The sequence below is a fragment of the Astatotilapia calliptera genome, chromosome 1 (genome assembly GCF_900246225.1).
Source record: "Astatotilapia calliptera chromosome 1, fAstCal1.2, whole genome shotgun sequence".
Classification (NCBI taxonomy): Eukaryota; Metazoa; Chordata; class Actinopteri; order Cichliformes; family Cichlidae; genus Astatotilapia; species Astatotilapia calliptera.
In genome coordinates this window covers 15579747-15600656 of record NC_039302.1, presented here as the reverse complement: position 1 = coordinate 15600656, position 20910 = coordinate 15579747, and the positions used below count along the sequence as shown (strand labels likewise).

General features: G+C 39.8%; 1 protein-coding gene across 2 annotated transcripts in view; it reads left to right on the top strand.

The window, feature by feature from the left end:
- The first annotated feature begins 986 nt into the window (after nt 1-986).
- Nucleotides 987-20910, top strand: part of LOC113021322 (ephrin type-A receptor 6-like) — an 86357-nt gene continuing 66433 nt past the window's right edge. Inside the window, exons 1-3 of one of the 2 annotated variants that reach the window (XM_026165934.1) lie at nt 987-1641; nt 12043-12111; nt 20035-20099. In XM_026165934.1, the coding sequence (XP_026021719.1) occupies nt 1563-1641; nt 12043-12111; nt 20035-20099 (213 nt within the window). In that variant the 5' untranslated portion in view covers nt 987-1562. The remainder of the gene's footprint in view (nt 1642-12042; nt 12112-20034; nt 20100-20910) is intronic. The other variant, XM_026165941.1, reaches the window with a different exon arrangement.

Sequence of the window (20910 nt, the reverse complement as noted above, 5' to 3'; positions counted from 1 at the left end):
TCAGGATTCATTCAGTTGCCCTTTTTCCTGATAAACAACTTGATTTAAAAAAACTAACAAAAAAAAGCATTCAAGTTGCTTTGGGTTATAACAATTAGATTTACCAAAGTTAGTCTCAGTAATCATGGACAGGTTGTCAAACTATCGCAGAGCTAACATCGAGAGACAGACAACCATTCACACTCATAGTCAGTTTAGAACTGCCAGTTAATCTAACGGCATGCATGTCTTTGGACCGTGACGGGAAGGTGGAGTACCTAGAAAAATCATACAGGGAGAATATGCAAACTCCACTAAAAGGCCCCAGATTGGAGCACATTTACTCTCCCTCACCTGACCTGTAACTCTGGAGTCCATACGGTGATTATATCATCCCTCTGTCTGCAGACTCTAACAGTTGTTTCCACTATTGTGTTACAGCTTGAGGCTCACAGGCCATTAATCAGGATGGGTCTTTGGAATCGAGATGAAGGTCTTCTCTACACATGTTTTATCCAGAGCTTACAGTGTAACTGTAAATCATTAATTTGGTTCATTTCTATTAAGACACCCACTGCAAGATCTATGTGTGTGTCTGTTTGAGTGCACATTCAGTCCATCATACTCTGTATTAACTTAAACCATATCTGTCTGCTTTCCTTCCTCCCTGCCACCATAAATAGAAACTGCCCCAGACACATTACTATTCCAACAACATAATCCAATGCAGGTATAACCTACATCACAGCACAGAATTGATACACTAGTCTAATAATGGCTTCATATTTCCCTCTATATCCCCTAACGTCCCATGGAATCAATACCACAGCAGAAGCCGATGGAAATGACGCATTTTACATGATGTAAAGTGAGAAATGAGGTCACATATCAACAAGAACAAGTTTTATTTGCTTGCAAGGACTTGGCAGCTGAATGTCTGGTTGTGGTACAAAAAAAAACAGCTCCTCAGCCTGCGCCAGAGCATCCCTCCTATCCTGAGAGGAGGGAGAGGGAGCGCGAGATACACGCAGTGATACAGAAACACAACAGGGGATGCACCGGCTGCAAGTGAGTCGTTCGGGATTGTTCCCTTTTTCTTCTCTCGGTTGGGGATGAAAACACTGACTAACAAGCGCTGCCCACTGACTTTGCCACGCACACAATCGTCGGAACTTCGCTTTTGGACACTTTTGTCGTTTTGTGCGCTTGCAAACGTTACCCTGTGCGTGTTTTGAGGTTCACAGATCAATACTCATCGAATTAAGTATTGTTATCATTTAAGTTACTGCAGCTTAAGTTGTCGGGGTTTTGCGCACAAAGACTGGCGGTGTACATCTCTCGTCTGCCCGTGCTCACACGGAGGTGTCCGGTATGCGTGCCTAGAGAGAGAGAGAGAGAGAGAGAGAGAGAGAGAAAGAACGAACTCCCGTGGATGCGACCGTGACCTCCTGAATCTGGATACTGGGGGCTGGGGGGGCTTTCACTATCCTCCTTTATGATACAAACCTTACCTTTTCAGCGAGGAGATCTGTTTAGGAGTCTGTGCAACGTTTCACTTCTGAGCGCACTTGTCTGACTCAACGATGAGCTCCCGTGGGAAATACTGCGTGTTTTTGTTCTTGCTTAAAAGTATCCTGTCGGACCCGGGAACCTCAAATCAAGGTGAGTAAAGGGCGTCACAATGACCACACACTTAGAACAAGGGTGGATGCACCAAATTAGTCTCCTCAAACAAAAACACAACACGCACACTCACACGCAAAACGCAAAGTACAGCCTTTTTCAACATTTGAGAACACGTGCATGATGAATATTTAACGAAACAAGTTAATAATTTGTTCACCCATTAAAGCCTGACGGATTTGCTTTTTATTTGTGATTTGTGGAATTTTCTCTCTTATGCAGCTTCCCGGCATTTGTCAAACAATAACAACAACATTAGCGTTTGACGGATTTCAAAGTGCACTCTGCATTTGCAGCCTGAAAATGCATCAGAGATTTTCATTTTGTCGGCCGGACCCATAGATGTCAGTCTTGGTTTCAATACGTTTGTGTTTTGTCCTAATTAATGATCCTGTATTGCTTACAGCACACATCATCCAAAGGCAACATTAAGTCAGGAAGTTTTTCAGATCATTTGACTTAAAATGATACTATTGTTAATGTGAAATTTTTTAAACACTCAACATACAGTCATTTCAGTGGAAAGGCACAGGTTTAAAAAGAATCAGCACTGCACATGCATTTCAGTTTCATAATACACAACACACCGAGAGTTCAACTGCAAAAAACAACAACAAAAAAAAAGATTCACACCATGGAGGCTGTCTGCTCCATGGTGTGAATGCTTGGTCTACAGGCTGAAGCTCCTTGAGCCAAAATGACATCTTATTCACCTCCAAGTGCACAGAAACATCACCACAGCTATAGGAACCACTCAGTGCTACTGTAAATGGCAGCCCCTTATATTGCGAAGAGGATTCCTCTAAGGCAGGTGAATCTTATTATGCTGGGCCAGTGGTTGACAGTAGCTTCATCAGAATAGCTCTCCATATTTCAGGATTCATTTTCAAGTCATGCTGACATCAGTGTGCAGTTGCATATGTTTGAGAAAGACAGGAAATAATAGTGTTATTTCTCCTTCGTTGTGCTTGCAAGTCACATGGGTAAATGGTTGCCCTAATGCAATCTGTTCTTGACATCTTCCTCTTTGCACGTTTGCAAAGAGGTCAGTTTAATATTCCTTCCTGAATGTTTAATGTGTAGGATACACGTTTTCAAAGATGACAGGAGCTTCGCTAGCCAAATGTCAAAGTCTCCTTCACTACATTTTTCTGTCTTTTGTGGGAGTGTGTGTGTCTGTGTGTGTGTGGGCGCACACTCATTTTCCCCCACAGGATGTCTGTCTGCCTGTGGTGGTGACAGGCTTAAAGAAGAGGGGATGCACACAGGGGAAACTTGAAAAAATGACATCGTGAGGTGCTTAAAATGTAGTGTGAACAAGCTAATCTATGTTAGATGGTGCAATGTGTCTGAGTGAGTTTTCTGAATGTGAATCACATGTTTATGCCCTCATAGAAAAAAAGAAAATGAGAGTCAGAAGATAGTGTCTGTGGGGGTTTTAATTGAGTCATAAAACATATTTGTTTTCTATAAAGTATATTGAAGATTGTTAAAGGGAGTGGTAAATTACCGTTTAAACTTAATTGTTCATAAATAATTTCAATCTGCTTATTGTCGAAAGAGAACCTTTTAGACGAGGCTCTTATACGGCATTTCTGTAAAGTCAGCGTTCTCACAAGAATAGGCGGTAATATGGAAGCAGCATTTTTTGCATTATAATGTATAGGAGTGGGAATTCAGCACAGACATCCACACTGTGGTGCAAAACTACACAGTTGATGTGCTGGTCAGAACAAGGCTCTTTTGTAACATAATAGGTTAGGCTTGTTCTTAGCTAATGAGAGGCTCTCCAACTTGTGAGTAACCTTAAATAAGTGTAGTTTGTAAGCAATTGAGCCTGACATGTTTGTGTTTCCAGTAAAGTATCTAATTCATTCCTTGGAGTTTTTCTTTTGTCAGTTTCGGTTTAGAGTCTAGAGTCTTGCTTTTATTAGATTCCTGTGGACAGCAGTTCAGCCATGGAAGTGTTGAGAAGAAGTGGATCCCAGACTCACATGTCCCCTGCTGACTTAAATTAAAATTGCTCATCTGGTACATGAAGTAGAATCAGTCTGCAGTCTTTCAGACTGCATGACACTTTACTACATGACAAACTGCTAAAGCTAAGCCCATATAGCCTGCTTATAGGCTCATTTCTACGACAAATGAATGCAGGTGAACATGCAGAATCTCTAAAGGATAGGATTTTCACCAGAAGCTTTCTGTTTCTCTTTGTAGTCTGACTTCTACTGGCAAATTACATTTGTCAGGTAAACACTCCATGCAGAGAGTAAAAGATTTTATTGGGATTGTATTTGTCTGCTTTTATCTAACAAAAATCTAGGTTTATTAATTTTTTTAACATACAACCTGTGGATGGAACAGGAACTCTTTTCCCAGGTATCCACTGGGAAGACTGGAAGCTCCAAACAGGTGTCTGTTTCCCTGAGGTCGTTTGGTTAGAATTATACTAGGAGAGTTGCACATAACACAGACAAGTTGTCATTCCTGTTATACTTCATTGAGGTCCACATGAAGGGTAGATAAATAGTTGGTGCACTGTTATGTAGTGTTATCACAGATAAGTCTGCATAGTCATGCATGCTTTAATTAAAACATGAGAATAATTATTCTAATGACAATTAACAATAAAAAAAAAGAAAATGTGTGTGTTCACCATCTGTGCCCTTTCCCACAAAGGGGTCCATAGAACAGATTAAAAAATGGGTAAAGTGAAGAGAACTGTAATGGTGGCTTGTGCAGATGCAGGTGTTCAGCTCTCTTCTGCTGTCACCCTCACGTTTTCAGTTCTCTTAATCTACTGTTCATTAACAAAATAGCAGCCTTCGTTACTAGGGCTGGGTATCGTCACTGATTTCTAGAATCGATTCAATTCCGATTCACAAGGTCCCGAATCGATTCGATCCACGATTCGATTTAATTCGATTTGATTCGATTCGATTCTGGGAAATTTTGACAGTCAGAAATATTATAATTCAGATCAGTACATTTACATATTTTTGTATCTATTAAAAGGAAGCTGACACACGCAAGACTTTATCAAAGGTGTGAGCATCACAGCAGATGCCTTTGTGTCAAAGTAGCTGAAGATAAAACACAGAAAAACATGAAGGTGATTTTCCTGTTCTGGGATTTTATAAAAATATTCTGCAGTACATCAAAAACGAAAGAAAACCATTAATCAACATATGAACATCACCTCTGAAGTTACAGCGGTTTTATTAGAGACACAGCGTTTTGCATTTTGCTTAATTTTAAAAAGTTTAAATTTGTTCAATATTGAACGGCAGAAATTAGGTTTACTTTTCGGAAGTAAGTAAAAGGGAAAAAAAAACGTCGGCCGACAGCGCTGTAAACAACGGTAGACTTGTGTGTAACAAGCAAGCGAATAATGCAGAAAAGAGAGAGAGAGAGAGAGAGAGAGAGAGAGAGAGCTGTGCATGAAGTGTGATTTTTATCCTGAAAAGTCAGCAAAAGTCAGAGGGAATTCATGACGATGTTTATGTGAAGCGTGGTTTGGATCTTCTTTTGCTGCTGGTTCGGTCAATATTGTTTGGAGAGAGATAAAACTAACAGCCATATGATCAGCGCAAAAAGGGCGTAAACACACAGCGCGGACCCGCGGATCAGAATCAGCGAGCTGTCGGCTTTCAGCCCCGACCGTCAGCTGAGAAAAGCGACATCTAACTGATCCTGATCCGTCGGCGCTGTGTGTTTACGTCTTTGTGCAGAAGCCGTGCACCTGCTCTCATTTACTGTCTTAGCTGTTTGGTGGTTGTTGATATTTTGTGATCTTTCACCTGAGATTCTGGCATTTCGGGCAAAATAAATTAATATTAAAAAATCGATTCAGGATTTTAATGAATCGATTTTACGTTATCCAAGCTAGAATCGATTTTAATCGATAAATCGATTATAAAAACCCACCCCTATTCGTTACATATGCGTCGATTACCATCTTTCTACTATCTATCAGGGACTATGACGTGGATCTTGTATTTGACGCAGTTTTTATCCTGCTTAAGATGTTGTGCACACCATTCTCCACAGGAATAACTGTCCCACTAATGAAGTGGCACGACCACGAAGAAAAGTGCAGGAAGTGGGCTAGGGTAACCGAGGGGTGGGAAATTAATTTTCCTCAAGGGGCCACATGAAAAACTGGAACTGTTTTGTAGGGCTGCACAAATAAGCTGAACTCAATTCTGCCTAATAGTAATATTAATTTGATCTCTTTATAAACTATTACTGATGAGAATAAATATTACAATTAGCCAATTAAAATATGAACTAGGCAGAGGCAAAACACACACATTCTATCACCATTTAATCAACATGCACAACAAAAACAATTGTGCAAGTTCTTGCTGAATTTCAAATATTTTTACCTTCATACAAAGTGTTACTCTTTTAATTAATTACGTCATCTTTCTCAGTCTTGTTTTCTATGTGAGACAAATTCAGTCTGTTTTGGGTATGAACAAGGGATTAAAGTCAGGTTCGATGTCTGAGGTTGATATGGAAGCGTGATAACATCAAAAACTTTACCTTTCCTTTCACAAACCCGAGAATTTCAACTCCTTTTAGGAATTTGCCAAGGCTGAGGAAACTGACAGCTGTGTGGTAGCCTATGTCACCATGTGCATTCTCATACTCCTCCAAATGTGAAATAAATTATATATAACTCAGTGCTTTCAGATTGGGGAAGTTAACTAATTTAGTTAAACAACATGGCTAATTTTTAGCACTGATTTACACAACGTCTCCTGATGTATATTAAAATGAAATAATATGAATTAGAGCTCTGGGATAATCTCAGACACTTTTATTTTGCACTTGCTTTAACAGTGCAGCATTGTTCCCAGTCAGACTCGGGACAAACTGGCAGGTGTTAAAACTGATGGCTGTCTATTTCATAACCTAGCCAAGCGTGATGTTGCATCCATTGAGAAATCAGTCCCTGCCATATACTCTTTAAAGAGGACATGAAATGCTTCGTGTACAGAGGCTAATTTACACCAAGGAGCCCTGCTATCAAAAACTTACATGGATTTCAATTGTCTGTGAAGCTGAATTTAAGAAATAAATGTTGAACGTGAAAGTTTTTAGAACATATTTAATACCATCTTGTGTCAGTACAGAACTTGACATCACTGGGTTGGTTGTTTGGCTGCAATCAATAGACTTACATTAGTTTATGTTACATAAATAATAACAGAACTAATAATTCAGGGAAAAACAAAGGAACTAAACTAGATCGCATTGTAAGGGAACAGTGTTGGGACTAACGCGTTATTAAGTAACGCGTTACAGTAACTACGTTATTATTGTGGTAACGAGCACGGTAACTAGTTATTATGCCAAAACCGGGAACGCGTTACTCGTTACTGGGATTTAGATAGGCTTGTTATTCGTTACTTCGTGTGGTGGCTATCGCGGAGCTTCCACAGATTCAATAACATTAGCAAGTGGTGGAGGCCAGCAGGTGGATGAAGGAAAAGGGAGGCAAGAGGAGAGACGCGAAGCGGCCGCTGGTCCGAGTATCAGGTGAACTGAACTTCAGGTAAGAAGTTATAACCTGCAGTCCATCTGGGTCAGATATGAACCAAGTTTAGGTGGAGTTTATTTTCGTTATGCTGACTTTTTCGTACTGCGTGCTAGCTAGCATGACGGAGTTTCTATACAGCTGGGTGGGTGCTATGTTACTGATGTTGAACTTTATTTTGTTCATAATGTTAATTATTAGAGTTGCCAACCGTCCCGTAAAAAAAGGAATCGTCTCGTATTCAGAGAAAATATTACGCGTTTCGTATTGAGGTGAAAAGGAACACAGTTTGTCCCGGACTTCAGCTACAATGAAAAAGACACAAAGCTGGAGTTATTCTGTGTCTTTGCTGCACAGTTGCCTCTTCTTCTCTCATTCTCTCCCTTCCCTCTCCTGTTTCTACTTCAATCATGAAACTGATCAATGATCAGCTGATCAGCTTTTCTCTCTTGTTTATTTATCGCCCACTTTGCGCCAGAAAGAGGAAACCAGCAGATGTCGCGGTAAACAACAGCAGCACTTTTAAGCTTGATCAGCTGTTGTTAGAATTTATTTAATATTAATTTCTAGTATCAGCTGATGTTTGCTGGAGCCACAGCTGTAAACCTGCTGGTCATGATGTCGGTTTGTATATCTGGTCAGAGGGAAACATGAAGATGAAACCAGGAGATGTCCTTACTGAATCATCAGAGCTGTGATGGAGAAACAGGTTTACCTTTTAGGTGACATGAATGAGTTGAAGGGAAGTTATGAACTGTTTCTGAGAGACAAATAACCCCAGGATCCTTTTCTAAGTAGCTGACAGATGATAGATTGAGCATCATTGATAGATTGATACATATATACCATCAGAACAGTGTACATCACTGTCACAACAGTGTTTATTTTCATTCAAAGGCTTTATGATTTTTCCTATAATGGTGGGCCGGTCTCTAGTCAAAATGCCCGGGATGATTTTTTTGTCCCAGTCCAGCCCTGTATGCAGCTCATCTGCAGTCTGGTGTTACCTACATCTTCCTACTCGAAAGGCAGAATTTCCGAGTTCTGAGTACAATCGAAAGCACCACGACTGCAGTTTTTGTGTTGGATGTAAAAAGCAGGCTAGGATAGAATCAGGTGTGGGATTTCTCTCGTGGAAATGTGCACATTATTTTTCCCTTTCTATTGGTAGGTGGCACAGTGCACTTGTGGCAAGTAAGCAAGCTAGAAGACTGGCAATCTTGCTGGGTATCCAGTTACAGAAGCAACACATTAACAAGAGAATTCTGAGTAAAACCAAAGTTACTTTCCCTAGTAACTAGTTACTCTGAAAGTAACGAGTAACTTGAAGTAACTGAGTTACTTTTGATAGAAGTAACTAGTAATGTAACTAAGTTACTAATTTAATGTAACTTACCCAACACTGTAAGGGGATCACTTTTGTATTGGATGTAACAATGAGCTTTATGTTAAGAAACCGAGGATATACCGAGGATATCAACTTTCACTGTCTCTCTTTTAGCAGTAAGTGACTCTTTGTTGTTTGGCTAGCTGCACTGAAACACTTGTTTCCAACACCTGTTAGCTCTAATGTTTGCCTTTTCAAAGCACTTTATGAATGAAGATTGTGTGGAGGAGGGTCTGTTTGAGTTAGGTGACTCGAGTGGTTCACAGGACAAACTCAAGTCAGAAACTCTGATTTCTCCTCCTCTGGCCAGGTATACTGAGCGGCGCAATCAGCTGATGGGATCAGCACTATTTTGTGAAATAGAATATTCTCTTTTTTTCCCTAAGCACATCCAAGCAGTTTATAACATAACAGGTTACTACACATCACACCACAGACATACTGTGTTTCTTACCAAAGCATGATCATGAATGGAATCAGCATATTAGCAGGAAAAATAGGTCGATGTGTGCGATGGACAAAAACATCCCTCCCAAAAAACAGAGGCTCTGAGGAAGAGATACCACACTTTTTGGAGACATTTTTTTCCATGTCACATGTCACTGACTGGATTACGTCATATTAGAAGTGAGGAAAAGCAAAGTCCAAATTTGAGAAAAGGAGATTCCAATTTGGAGATTTTCTTTTTTTCCTGCAGACATGCTGATGGATGTTTGGACTGGATCAGCTGTGATTGTGTCTCACTCCAGCTTATCAGTCCAGTGACTCAAAAAGACACCGTTCTCAATTATAAAGTGCTTAACAATCCCGAACATTACGGCTAACAGCTGGATTTTCCATTCAAGTGCAGCTAGCCTAACAACAAAGAACTATTTACTGCTAAAGAGACAGAGGGTCCACTTTAACTGTGCTAGCTCCTTCATATTCTCACACTCTTTCACTTTCCCAAGTACAAAGATACATACGTTGTGTGTCATAGATATTCAAGGTTAACTAAAGGCCATTAGACACTATTGCATAAAAGTGATGGGCAATTTAACATTTTTCAGATGTGAACTTGTCAGATGACGTATATACACACTGAACTTATTGCATTTTTGCTGAAAATTCATCCTAAGACAAAAATTTATGAAAAAAATAAAGTCAACATCAAGCCATGATGAGCTGGTCCTGATGTTTCTAAACAAGAAAAGGGTGAAACAGAGATTTTGGGTTCACACAGTTCTCAAGAGAAGGCAGCAGCAGGAAGAATTTCATGGTTTGGTCCAGGAGTTTAAGCTGTACCCCGACTGCATTCGTACATATTTCAGTATGTCTGTGGAGCAGATTTAGCTCTTGTTAACACAGCTGGGACCACATTTGAGGGAGCAGAGAAATAATTTTGGAGAGCCGATTGACCTGGAGCAGTGTCTAGCTGTGTGTCTGAGGTAAAATAGTATTATTTTACTATTTCTATATGATTGTGTATTCAGTACTGGTGTGTCTTTGAGGCACACTTTGAGCTACACTTGTCAAATGCAGTGGTCTGATTGGTAAGATCTGTTTATTCACATGCAAAAATATTTAGCTTGGTTCAAAGAAATGAAAAGTGCATATTCATCCTACGAAACCACACAGTCAGAGGGAACGGCTGAATTAAGAATAGTTGAGCCTGAAAAATATTTTTAATGAAGTAATAATGGAATATTCACACGGATATTACTTATCCTGTAAGTAAAGGCCTTCAAACTCCAAAATTCCTGCAATGTCCTCTGTCCTTATAATAATTGTTGTTATTATTGGTTCACCAGGAAAGAGCCATACTCTCGAATGCATCCTTTTTCAGCATATTAGTGCATCAGAATCTAACAAACACACTTTGAGAAACTCCCTAAGAGATGTTTTTTGGGGATTTTGTAGGAAATGACAAATCTGGACTTGACTGCTCCATCCCTAGATGTGTAAAGCTTAGTAAAAAGTTCTTGTTGCTTCTGCAGATTTGCTAAAAAAGATTGAGATTCCCACTTCTCTCTTCGTGTTTAGTCTCTTAATGGTGATTCAAGTTGTAATCGTTAAACACAGCAATCTGCTGTTTACGAACTAACTAAGCACACAGCTTTACCTCTGTCTTTACAAATAAGTCCATGTCTTGTTTAAAATTCTACATTCTGTATCAATCTTTCTTCTTCTTGTTCTTCTTTTTTTTTCTTTTTTTAAATGTGAGCTGACATCTTTCAGGATTAGCAATCTCACAACTTCTATAAACATCTGTTACAATGCATTTATACTGAAGCTGCATTTGCTTGCATAAACATATGTAAATTCACCTTCAGAACAAAGCAATGAAGTGAGCAATTCTGTGAGGAGGAGTTTATCAAAGAGTATTTGATGGTTCAAATGGGACAAACTGAATGATTTATACTTATTTACATGGGAATCCTAATTTTCCATTGACCTCACATGGATGGTCAGGGACAACCAAAGGGCCAGATGTGCCATGGGGGACATATAATACCCATGATTGGGTGAACCTGTTTAAACCGGCGCTTCTGAGCCTGCTCCTTGTAGTTCCTGTTGGATTGTAAACAAGAATGAGATGCGACTGAGAATAATGATGCACAGTGTGACAGTCATTACAAAAGTGATGCAGCCATAGAGTTAGATGCTAGTTTTGTTTACAGAGCAGACCAGATGAGGGACCCGAGGAACAGTGAAAAACACAGCTGCCTGGACTGGGAGTTGTTCAGTTGCAGAACATTTTTTCTCTCGGATGAATTCATGACGGTGACAGCCATGGCAGTATTCCTCTGCATGGTAATGCTAAGCTAACACCAAAAAAGCTATATGATGGTAGTAATGATGAGCTGACAGGGACTTGAACCAGATCTTAAGCCGGTTATCCACTGAAATGTCAACTTTCCAACAAGAGGGAACAAGACCCAAAGTCTATTCTACTCAAATTACATTAAAATGTCTTATTTACATCTAGACCACATTTCCCTAAGTCTGACTCCAGCTTAAGTGTAATGAAACAACACAACCCCCCCCCCCCCCAAAAAAAAAAAACAAAAAAACAGCTATCAATTTTGATAACACAGAGTGGGATTTGTTTGCAGAAGAATCAGGCCTAGAGGTACATGCTGGTTAAGTCCCTAGTTACATAAACTTTTGCACAGAAAATGTGTTAACATAAAAACACCTCTTAGGTGTTTCCTAGCCTGAGGCCATGGATAAACAGCAGTGTGAGGATACCACTCAGGGAGTGGGATGCAGATGTCAGATAAAGTGACAAACAAGCCTGAATCATGGGGAAAACTTCAAAGCCACATGAGCACATTGTGAACTATTTTTACAACAAACCATCCCACAGCATATGGAAAGGTTTTAAGTATAAACTGATGGACACAAAGACCACCCAGTGATGACTGCAAGCTGTCTGACACTTTTCAGTTCTTTCCCCATTTGACAGACCAGACCAGCAAGTCTCCTCAACTGAATACCCCACCCTATGAGGACCCAACATTGGTCTTAATGCCAGGTGAGGAACATCTCACAAGTATTATCAATCAATCAATCAATCAATCAATCAATCAATCAATCAATCAATCAATCAATCAATCAATCAATCAATCAATCAATCAATCAATCTCTCGAGAAGCATGCCCTGTCACAAATCAGAAGCATCTTCTACCACTAAGCTAGATACGTATAACTTTGCCTACCTCTCATCTCATCCTCAACTAAAAGATGAAACCGTTATGTCAGTGGACTTCAGAGAGCTGCATCAAACACCATCATTCTTCAGAAATTGGTCAGCAAACTGCAAAAACCTGCATCATAAACTTTGTCTCTGACCAACCTCTTTCACTCTATTCTAAGTAAAGGGTACTTCACAGGGTTAATGTTGAGCCCAATGCTCTCCAAACGTTTGACCCATGACTGTAACCCCATTCGTGCCATTATAAAGTTAGTTGGAAACACAGTAGTGGTGCTTATAGGGGAGACAGCCTACTGCCCTGAGCTGAACAATCTCAGCATCACAACCATTCTACCAGCTGTGCCACTATGTAGTGCAGCATTTGTCCAGCTGATGATCATAAGGAATTCGACAGATCGTTAGGTGGTCATTCAACATGTTAAAAAAATGAAAGAACTGAATCTGTTTCCAAGGCGAGCATTAAAATAACAAATAGAATAAAATGGAGTAAATAGAATAACACAACAACAATAATTGCACGGTGAAGGTGAACCAGACCCCCCAGACATAAACACAATTTGTGGCACTAAAAACATTCAACCCACTTCCTGTATGAACCTCTGCTGTGTGGTGGATGAAGGTCAACACAAACCACCTAAAAGACTGAGGAGCAGCTCATCTACAGAGCTCCATGCCTCCATCACACATGTCCTTGTGAAAGCACCGACTCCACTGTAGGCGATTACACACATGTACACACTGCACATCGCACAGTACAAGTAGTAAAAACTTTCTAATATTGTCATTGCTGCTTCTTTTTAAGATTATGTATACTTCTACATTCTATTTATTTTACTGTGAGGCATGATTTTCAGTTTAGTTCAATTCAATTACATTATATTTTTTTAATGCCAAGTCACAGCAGCAGCTGCCTCGGGGCACTTTATAAAAAATGTACAAAAACATTGAATTGTATAGAATTTCGTTGTCCGTAAACAGAGCAGATTAAAAGCTTTCAAACAAGTGTTAAACCTAACATAACAAGAAGAAGCCACAAGGTCAAGCTGCAACGGAGCCATGATTTCAGCTTGTGAAGAGATCCACGGTGTGACAGGCAAACATTGTGTTTACCTGTGTTGGTTAAACTATGATTAGACAGTGAGTCCAGGAGTTTGAGTTCATTTTTTTGCCCTTTTTTTCCTCTGATCAATCAAAATAAAAATGCAAAAATTCTCAAAAAACAAAGCAAATGTTCTTCCTTGATAAATGGCTCGTACTCAAATCATTTATTGAAACTAGCATCTGGTACAATTACTGCCAATGAAATATTCACCAAATTAAAAACTCTTTTTTTCTTTATCCACTGATCTGCTTTGTATTTTACGAAGCAGGTATCTGACACGTTGTCCTTTCTATGGGATCATTTCATCTGATCAGCAGTAACATTTAGACAGACGCTGGAATGACTTTTTCAGGAACCTGCATCATCTGTGCTCAGAGTCAGATGAATTAGATGCTGCTGTCCACTTTTATTATCATCTCATAGAAAATAATGATTCATTTTTTTCCCAGTGGCTTTCTCTAACCACATCCAGGAAACTTTAAAAAAAAAGCCAGGGGTCCTTATAGAACTGTCTGTCACCCTGGTGGAGCTCAGCCTTGTGGAGTATCCTTATCCTCATACCTTATATACATATCCTAAAATATTTAGGGATCCTGAATACTCAGTGTCTAGATAGTGTTAATGAACCACCTGCGAGTACACACACACACACACACGCACGCGCACACACATATGCACGCATGCATATATGCACAGACATATTCTGCAAACTACTACTTAAAACACAGTTTGTCTCTGCATTAGGCTTTCAAAAACAAAACAAAAAACCAAACCCTTCTGGTCTGTGCACTTACTAGACAACAAGAATCAGAGGTCAAAGAAGGCTAAGCAACAGAGGTTCTTTAGTTCTTTACAACATAAAAGTGTAGGATGATATTCTTGTAAATGGAAATCTTCAAAGGAAGGTGCAGACAGTTAAGTGAGAAAATGGTAAATGCGTATTTCCTTACTTATCAAGCAATTGCAAAGCCTCTTTCAAAAATTCATGAGCTTGAAGTGTTCTTCTCCCCTGCCTTTGTCATCATTAGTCGTGTCTTGTTGCGTTACTGTCACCTGTAGATTAGTGAAAGACTGGGAAACCACTGAAAGGAATGTGCATCACATCGCCTTTTTAAAACAAGGACCGACTCTCGGAAAAACAGCCCCATGGCACTTCTGAACTCCGCAGGAAACCTCTGATATGAAACAGCCTGCAACATAACTCCTGTAATGTGCAGACACCCAACGTGTCTCGGGTAAAGGAAGGACACAGGAGATCATTACACAGGATATTGTTTTACTGTTAGAAGCAGAAGTCCCCGATCACACCTTTGATCCCGTTCAGACCATCTGCTATGGCATAAAAAAGCGTTACAGCATACAGAAATATTAGAGCATGTTTCTGATTTCAGAAGGAGAATATTGTTGAATGTCCTGTCTGATGATATACAGCCCTTTACCTTGGTATGAATAGCTGGCTACAGGAATGGCAGTTCCAGTTGCAAAGGTTTCATTGGCCGATGAAAGGAAATGTAACCAATCAACGTAATGGTTAAAATTACAGAACATATTCAAAACAGCCTGCCTTCAAATAGGGACAGCTCTTGTAAGCCATCAAACCCTTTCATTATGTTGCAGTGAGATTTGTCCCAAAAGCTTTACAGAGCCACACCGTACATCTCCCAAAGTGTGCCTCTGCAATAATCCGATAGTGCAGAACCTTTTTAAAAAAAAACAAAAAAAAAAACCAGCTTCAGGTTATTATGCTTCTAAAGCAATGCACAGACAAAACTAATGTGATTTGGACTCCTGATAAGTGATTACCAGTGTAATTGTGCTTGCGTGAAAAACAAAAACGGTGTATCAAATTGCCTCCACTGTGGTCTTGGACCATTATTTCCTGGCTCAAAAGATAGTTGTGGAAGTTAATAGTTTCATTCCCACATTGCTATGCATGTATGTTTGTGTGTGCGCTTGGCTTTATGTACATATGTGTAACAGAAGGAGAGACAGACAGAGAAGGGACTGCAGTCAGCTGAGCCTGAAGAAGTCACTTGGATGAGTGACGAAACTTTTCTCCCACTGAAAACGCTGCGTCCAGCTGAACAGAATCAACTTTTTGGGACAGAGAAGGGAGTTACTGGAAAATTTTGTGCTGCCAAACGTGCCGTGGAACATTGCTCATGATCATCAAAGACTCTTCTAATTTGGTCCAAATCAATATCTTTCTGTCTCCCTTGGTCTGTCTCACAGGCTCCCTCCCTACATCTCTCTATGTCCTCCTTTTGAACAGAGGCAAGGCCACCTTATTATAATTCAGACCTTAATTACCAGCTGGGAATCAAGGCTAAATGAAGTCTCTGTAAATACTAAAGTGGTTCATTAAGTGTATCTACTCTGGTTATCTAACTTGTTCTCAAAACAGTCACAACCCCATTAAATTAGTCCAGATTTGGCAAAGTCCACCGTACACTAGAGTGACAGGTCGTCTGAAGATGTGACTCTTTGGTCTATAATGTCGACCACTGAAGTGGGACATACTTTATTGATAGAGATTGTAATTAACTGGCTATGTGGAGACAAAGGAAATTGCACATTCATCATATCAAATTGGCTCAGGGGGCTTAGCAAGGGCCAGATAATGGCTCTCTTCATGCCTGAGCCGTGACCAGAGTGCAGACAGCGAGGGATTGCTACATTTGTATACACAATGCAGCCGTGGATTCACACAAATAAACTGTTGTTAACATGCTCATGCAAAAACACCACCACTAACACTAATGCTGAAATCAGACTGCTCCGTGCTTTTGTCTTTTCAAATGGTCGCTGAGTCAGATTAGCTATTAGAGCATAAACTCTTGGCGTGACTCCATAATGGATGTGCAAAGGAGCAAAGGGACTGACCTGACGTCATACTGCTAACATCTTTGCATGTGATCACAGCTAAATGAACAAACACACTGTGTCGGAGGTGGGCTTTATCTCTTTCTTTTTCACTCACAATAGAGAGTGAGTGCGCCTGTGGGTAGGCGCTGTGACTGTGCACTCACAGAGATGATGTCACAGCCATAGATGGGATTTCATTGATTAATGCTCTTGACTGGAGGGGGAGAACTGTTGTAAAGACTTGCAGAAATGAGATAAAATGTTGTTTCTGTTTTACCGTGCTATTTTTTATAGCAAGAGCTCTCCGTGCTGCCATGGGTCACCATCACTGAATACATTACACCTGTGAACGTTGTCAAATATTGCCAAAGAAGAAATTAATGGGCACCCAATTGGAAGTATGGAAGCACACTGTGAAGGGAATGTGAGTGCCTTTCAGCGTGAAATCACGGGGATCTCGCCACTTGCCTTATCAAGCACCAAAACTCTTCAGATTTTTAACATGTTCACAACTTATACACAAATTCTGCGTTTTCTTTTTTTGTTTTTTTTTTTGTTTTTACAAGGAGGTGCATGAAGAGGACACTAATCCATACACTACAAAGGCGGGAATGCCATTTTAGGAAAAAAAGTATTTTAAATTAATTAAAAAGAGAAAGGACCTGTGTAATCAGCAATCAGTAGTCCACATGAGTCCATGGATGGAGAAATGGTGTGTGCCAGGAGTGTCACACATAAGGCTTGAGGGTCAGTATCCCAGCAAAGACCCCAATCCAGCCCACTGGAGGGCTTTGGAACAAGGATGATAAAAAGTTTTGGACTTTTGACTGTATTGTTGTAAGTTTTACAGCATTTGACAGATAAAGACCTCCCTCAAACTCAGTTATACTACAAAAACCAACAGATGAGCAAGTAAATGGCATAAAAGTTCCTGTTTTTTCACTATTTACTTGAGAATGTTTTGAAATTGTTTTATTTTTTTTTATTTCTTTTTATAATGAATCCACAGTAAAACCAACAAACCAAAAAAAGAAAAAGAAAAAGAAAACAGGATGTTTACTTATGATTACAGGACAGTCTGTCCAATGAGCTAATAGAACTAATTTTACACAGTAATTTCTTATTGTTTCCGCTAGAGATGGACCGATCCGATATTACGTATCGGTATCGGTCCGATACTGACCTAAATTACTGGATCGGATATCGGCGAGAAATAAAAAATGTAATCCGATCCATTAAATATCAAAAAAGCACCTCACAAAACTTGCGACATGGCGTAACTCGTCTCATAACCGTAGCACGGAGCAGTGTGGTCACGTGATACAGCGGCTGTGTGTATTTGTAGTCTCGCTACCAAACCAGCATTTCATCTCCGAGGAAGTTATCCCAGAGAGAAGTAAAGCAAGTGTGTAAGTTCCTCTCTGAATGTTTGTAAAGCATTCCCACGTTAAGCTTAACAACTGATATATGGAGCAAGTGCCTCTCTCTCTCTCTCTCTCTCTCCTGCCGCTACTTCATGAAACTGCTTAATGATCAGCTGATCGGCTTTTCTGTCGCGACTCCGTCTCTCTTGTTTGTTTTTGGCCCACTTTGCACCAGAAAGAGGAAACCAGCGGCTGAACAACAGCAGCACGTTTAAGCTTGATAAGCTGTTGTTAGAATTTATTTAATATTACTTTCTACACCAGGATCTTTTTCTACGCAGCTGACGCTGGTAACTGTGCAGGGGCGGATCTAGCAAAGTTTAGCCAAGGGGGCCGATAGGGCATTAACAGGGAAAAGGGGGCACAAAGACATACTTTTCTTTCTTATTCTCATTTAAAATGTCTAGCTTTTAATAAATAATTATCTGAATCTTACACCCAAAGTTTTAATCTGATGTAAAATGTATAGAAGTCCATTACTGTATATAGTAACTGTTAAGTCTAATATACCCTAGTAAGCTATAGTACTTTTTCCTTTGGGAAAGTACCATCTGTGCAGTCTGCAATTCTGTTGAAGAAAGATGTTGAATCTATTTAATTATTCTTGAAAAAATAATTTATTTCTGTGCATTTTTTTTTCACACTGCATCAAATTAAAGTTGATTACATCGATTAAGCATCACAAAGTGGAGGGTGGAGGGTGGTTCCCTATTTTTTATTTTTTTTTGCTGGTAGTTTGCAACCCTATTAGTTAGGTTGCTTAATATTTCTGCTAAGTACTCTTTAAAATACCAGAATAGGAAGGATGGAGCAGGTTTAAGTTTATTAGATTGATCAGTGTTGCTGAACTATGAAATATTTTGGGCGCAGTGTACTTTTTACACACAGGTATAACAGAATAGCTTTAGTGCTGTTGTTTATTTAAACTTGACTATGAACTTATACAAAATGCAGCAAGATATTAAAAAACAGTTTTATTGATTAAAAAACACACTATATCGGATTCATATCGGTATCGGCAGATATCCAAATTCATGATATCGGTATCGGTATCGGACATAAAAAAGTGGTATCGTGCCATCTCTAGTTTCCGCCCAAAGAGTCATGCTGACAGATGTTTTCCATTTATTACAGGAACATGTCTTTATCATGTAGACAAACTGACATGCTGTTGAAATTGCACTTCTTTCACTCCCAATAAGATATCTCAGGGAATAAATGTGTCGTTAAACATTGTTGCACCGACACAAAGGTGAGTTTCACTCGTCTGGCCCACTTAACATCAAAGTATGTGGCCCACAGTGTAAAATGTTTGACATCCCTGGTGTATGCAATGTTGTTTGGTGTACAAAACCAAACTGGAAAGCATCAAAAACATGTCACAACGAGGAGAGCGACCCAGCAGCTGAGCTCTGAGGGCTTTAATAAACAGGGGTGCACATAAGTGGTCCGCAGGTGCGCATTCGCTGTCAAAATAAAAGACGCGCACCAGATAAGAAGTTGCAACGCGCGTTTGCGTACATATAAAAGGCACTGTTTTTGTCCGCTAGAGTGGGATTTTCACGGCACATTCTGCACCACATCTCTGTGCATTCATCATTTGTTTGAAGCCAGCTCACCTCCTGCAACCACTTTTCCGAGAATACGTGCTTCTTTTGTGGTTCGGACTCCTTCTGTCATTTCTTATAGGTGGAGGAACATCAAAGTAATTGCTTAAAGGAGCTTCTTCGACATTTTTAAGAATTCTTTTTTTTTTTTTTTTTTTCTGCCTGTCCCGTTTAGTAGATCATCACACTTAAAACGTAATGCAGTAGGAAAATGTTATAACATGTTACTGAACAATTCATAAATGATCCCACACTGACCATATATCTCTTGAAGTAGTTTTTTAACTATTACAATTTTAATCTTAATTATTGATTTGTTGAGTTAAATAAAGTTTGATAATACTTCCACCTGTCCCCTTTATTCCTCTTTGGCTCTGACCTCTGAGAAGGAGAGTACTAATTTTTCCAGACTTCAGCGAGGTAGAGAGCAGATTTGTGTTGGTGTTGCGCTGGACTTTCCTAAGAGCTGTTATTTCATAGGTGGTTGAATTTGATAAGGGCCTTACACTTCTGTCAGCTTCTCATTGACAGCTTGATAACTATTGTCTGCTCTCTTCCTGTTTTGTCACCTCCATTTCTCTTCTTTTTAAATTCACCATCCAACCTCTCTCACACACTCGCTCTCTTACTCTTTTTGCTCTATCCTGTCATTCTTTGCATCTATGCTGTTGTTCTTTCACTTCTAACTTTTCTCCTTCATTTTACGAGACCTTTTCTTTTTTTTCCACCACTCTGCCCTATCTAGTGGTTCTGTTGGACACCACAACGGTACTGGGAGAACTGGACTGGAAGACTTATCCTGTCAATGGGGTGAGTGACCCTGGTATTTCTTGAATTAAGGCTATTAACTGTTTAAGGTTTTATTGATCAAAAAAAACTTCTGATACCCCCCCCCCCTCCTTTTTTTTTTACATGGTAGACCAATGATGGCTACAATTTGAACCTCTCTTGTCCAAAATCGAATACTTGAGCCACAGCAGACTAGATTTTCTTGCATTTGAGTCAAATGAAGACAGGAGACAAGTTCTTGTGTCTTATTAAAAAAAATCCTGTGGGCATCAGGTGGCGTGTTTTATACGGCAGCCTTCCTGACAGCAGTTAGAGCAATGTGACATCCACTGAAGAATGATATGGTGACTTGTGGGAGCACAAAACACAGCACAGCAGGGGTTAAGAACATATGCTAAGTTTGCCCCTAGAGGAAGGTTGACTCAGAGGCAACAAGTGGATTGGAGGTGGACAGCAAGTGACAGCGTAGCTCGCAGGTCAGCCGTGTGGCAGATGTCATGCAGGAGCGCACAGTACACCACCTATATGAGAAGGGTGTACTGGACATACACACACAGCTACAACATTAAAACCACTGACAGGTGAAGTGTACAACACTGATAATCTCATTAAAGTGCGATATTGTGCTGCAAACCATGGCTCTGACATTTATGCGGATGAACCCATTACACTAAAACCACCGGACTAGACCTTTGTTAGTCCCCCAACGACATTAGATGAGAGCATGGGTAGAAGCAGTAAGAATGTAACTGAATACATTTACTTAAGTACTTGTTTAATGTACATGCTCTTTTTAAAAAAAAAAAAAAAAAATTCACATGTTATGCTTCCT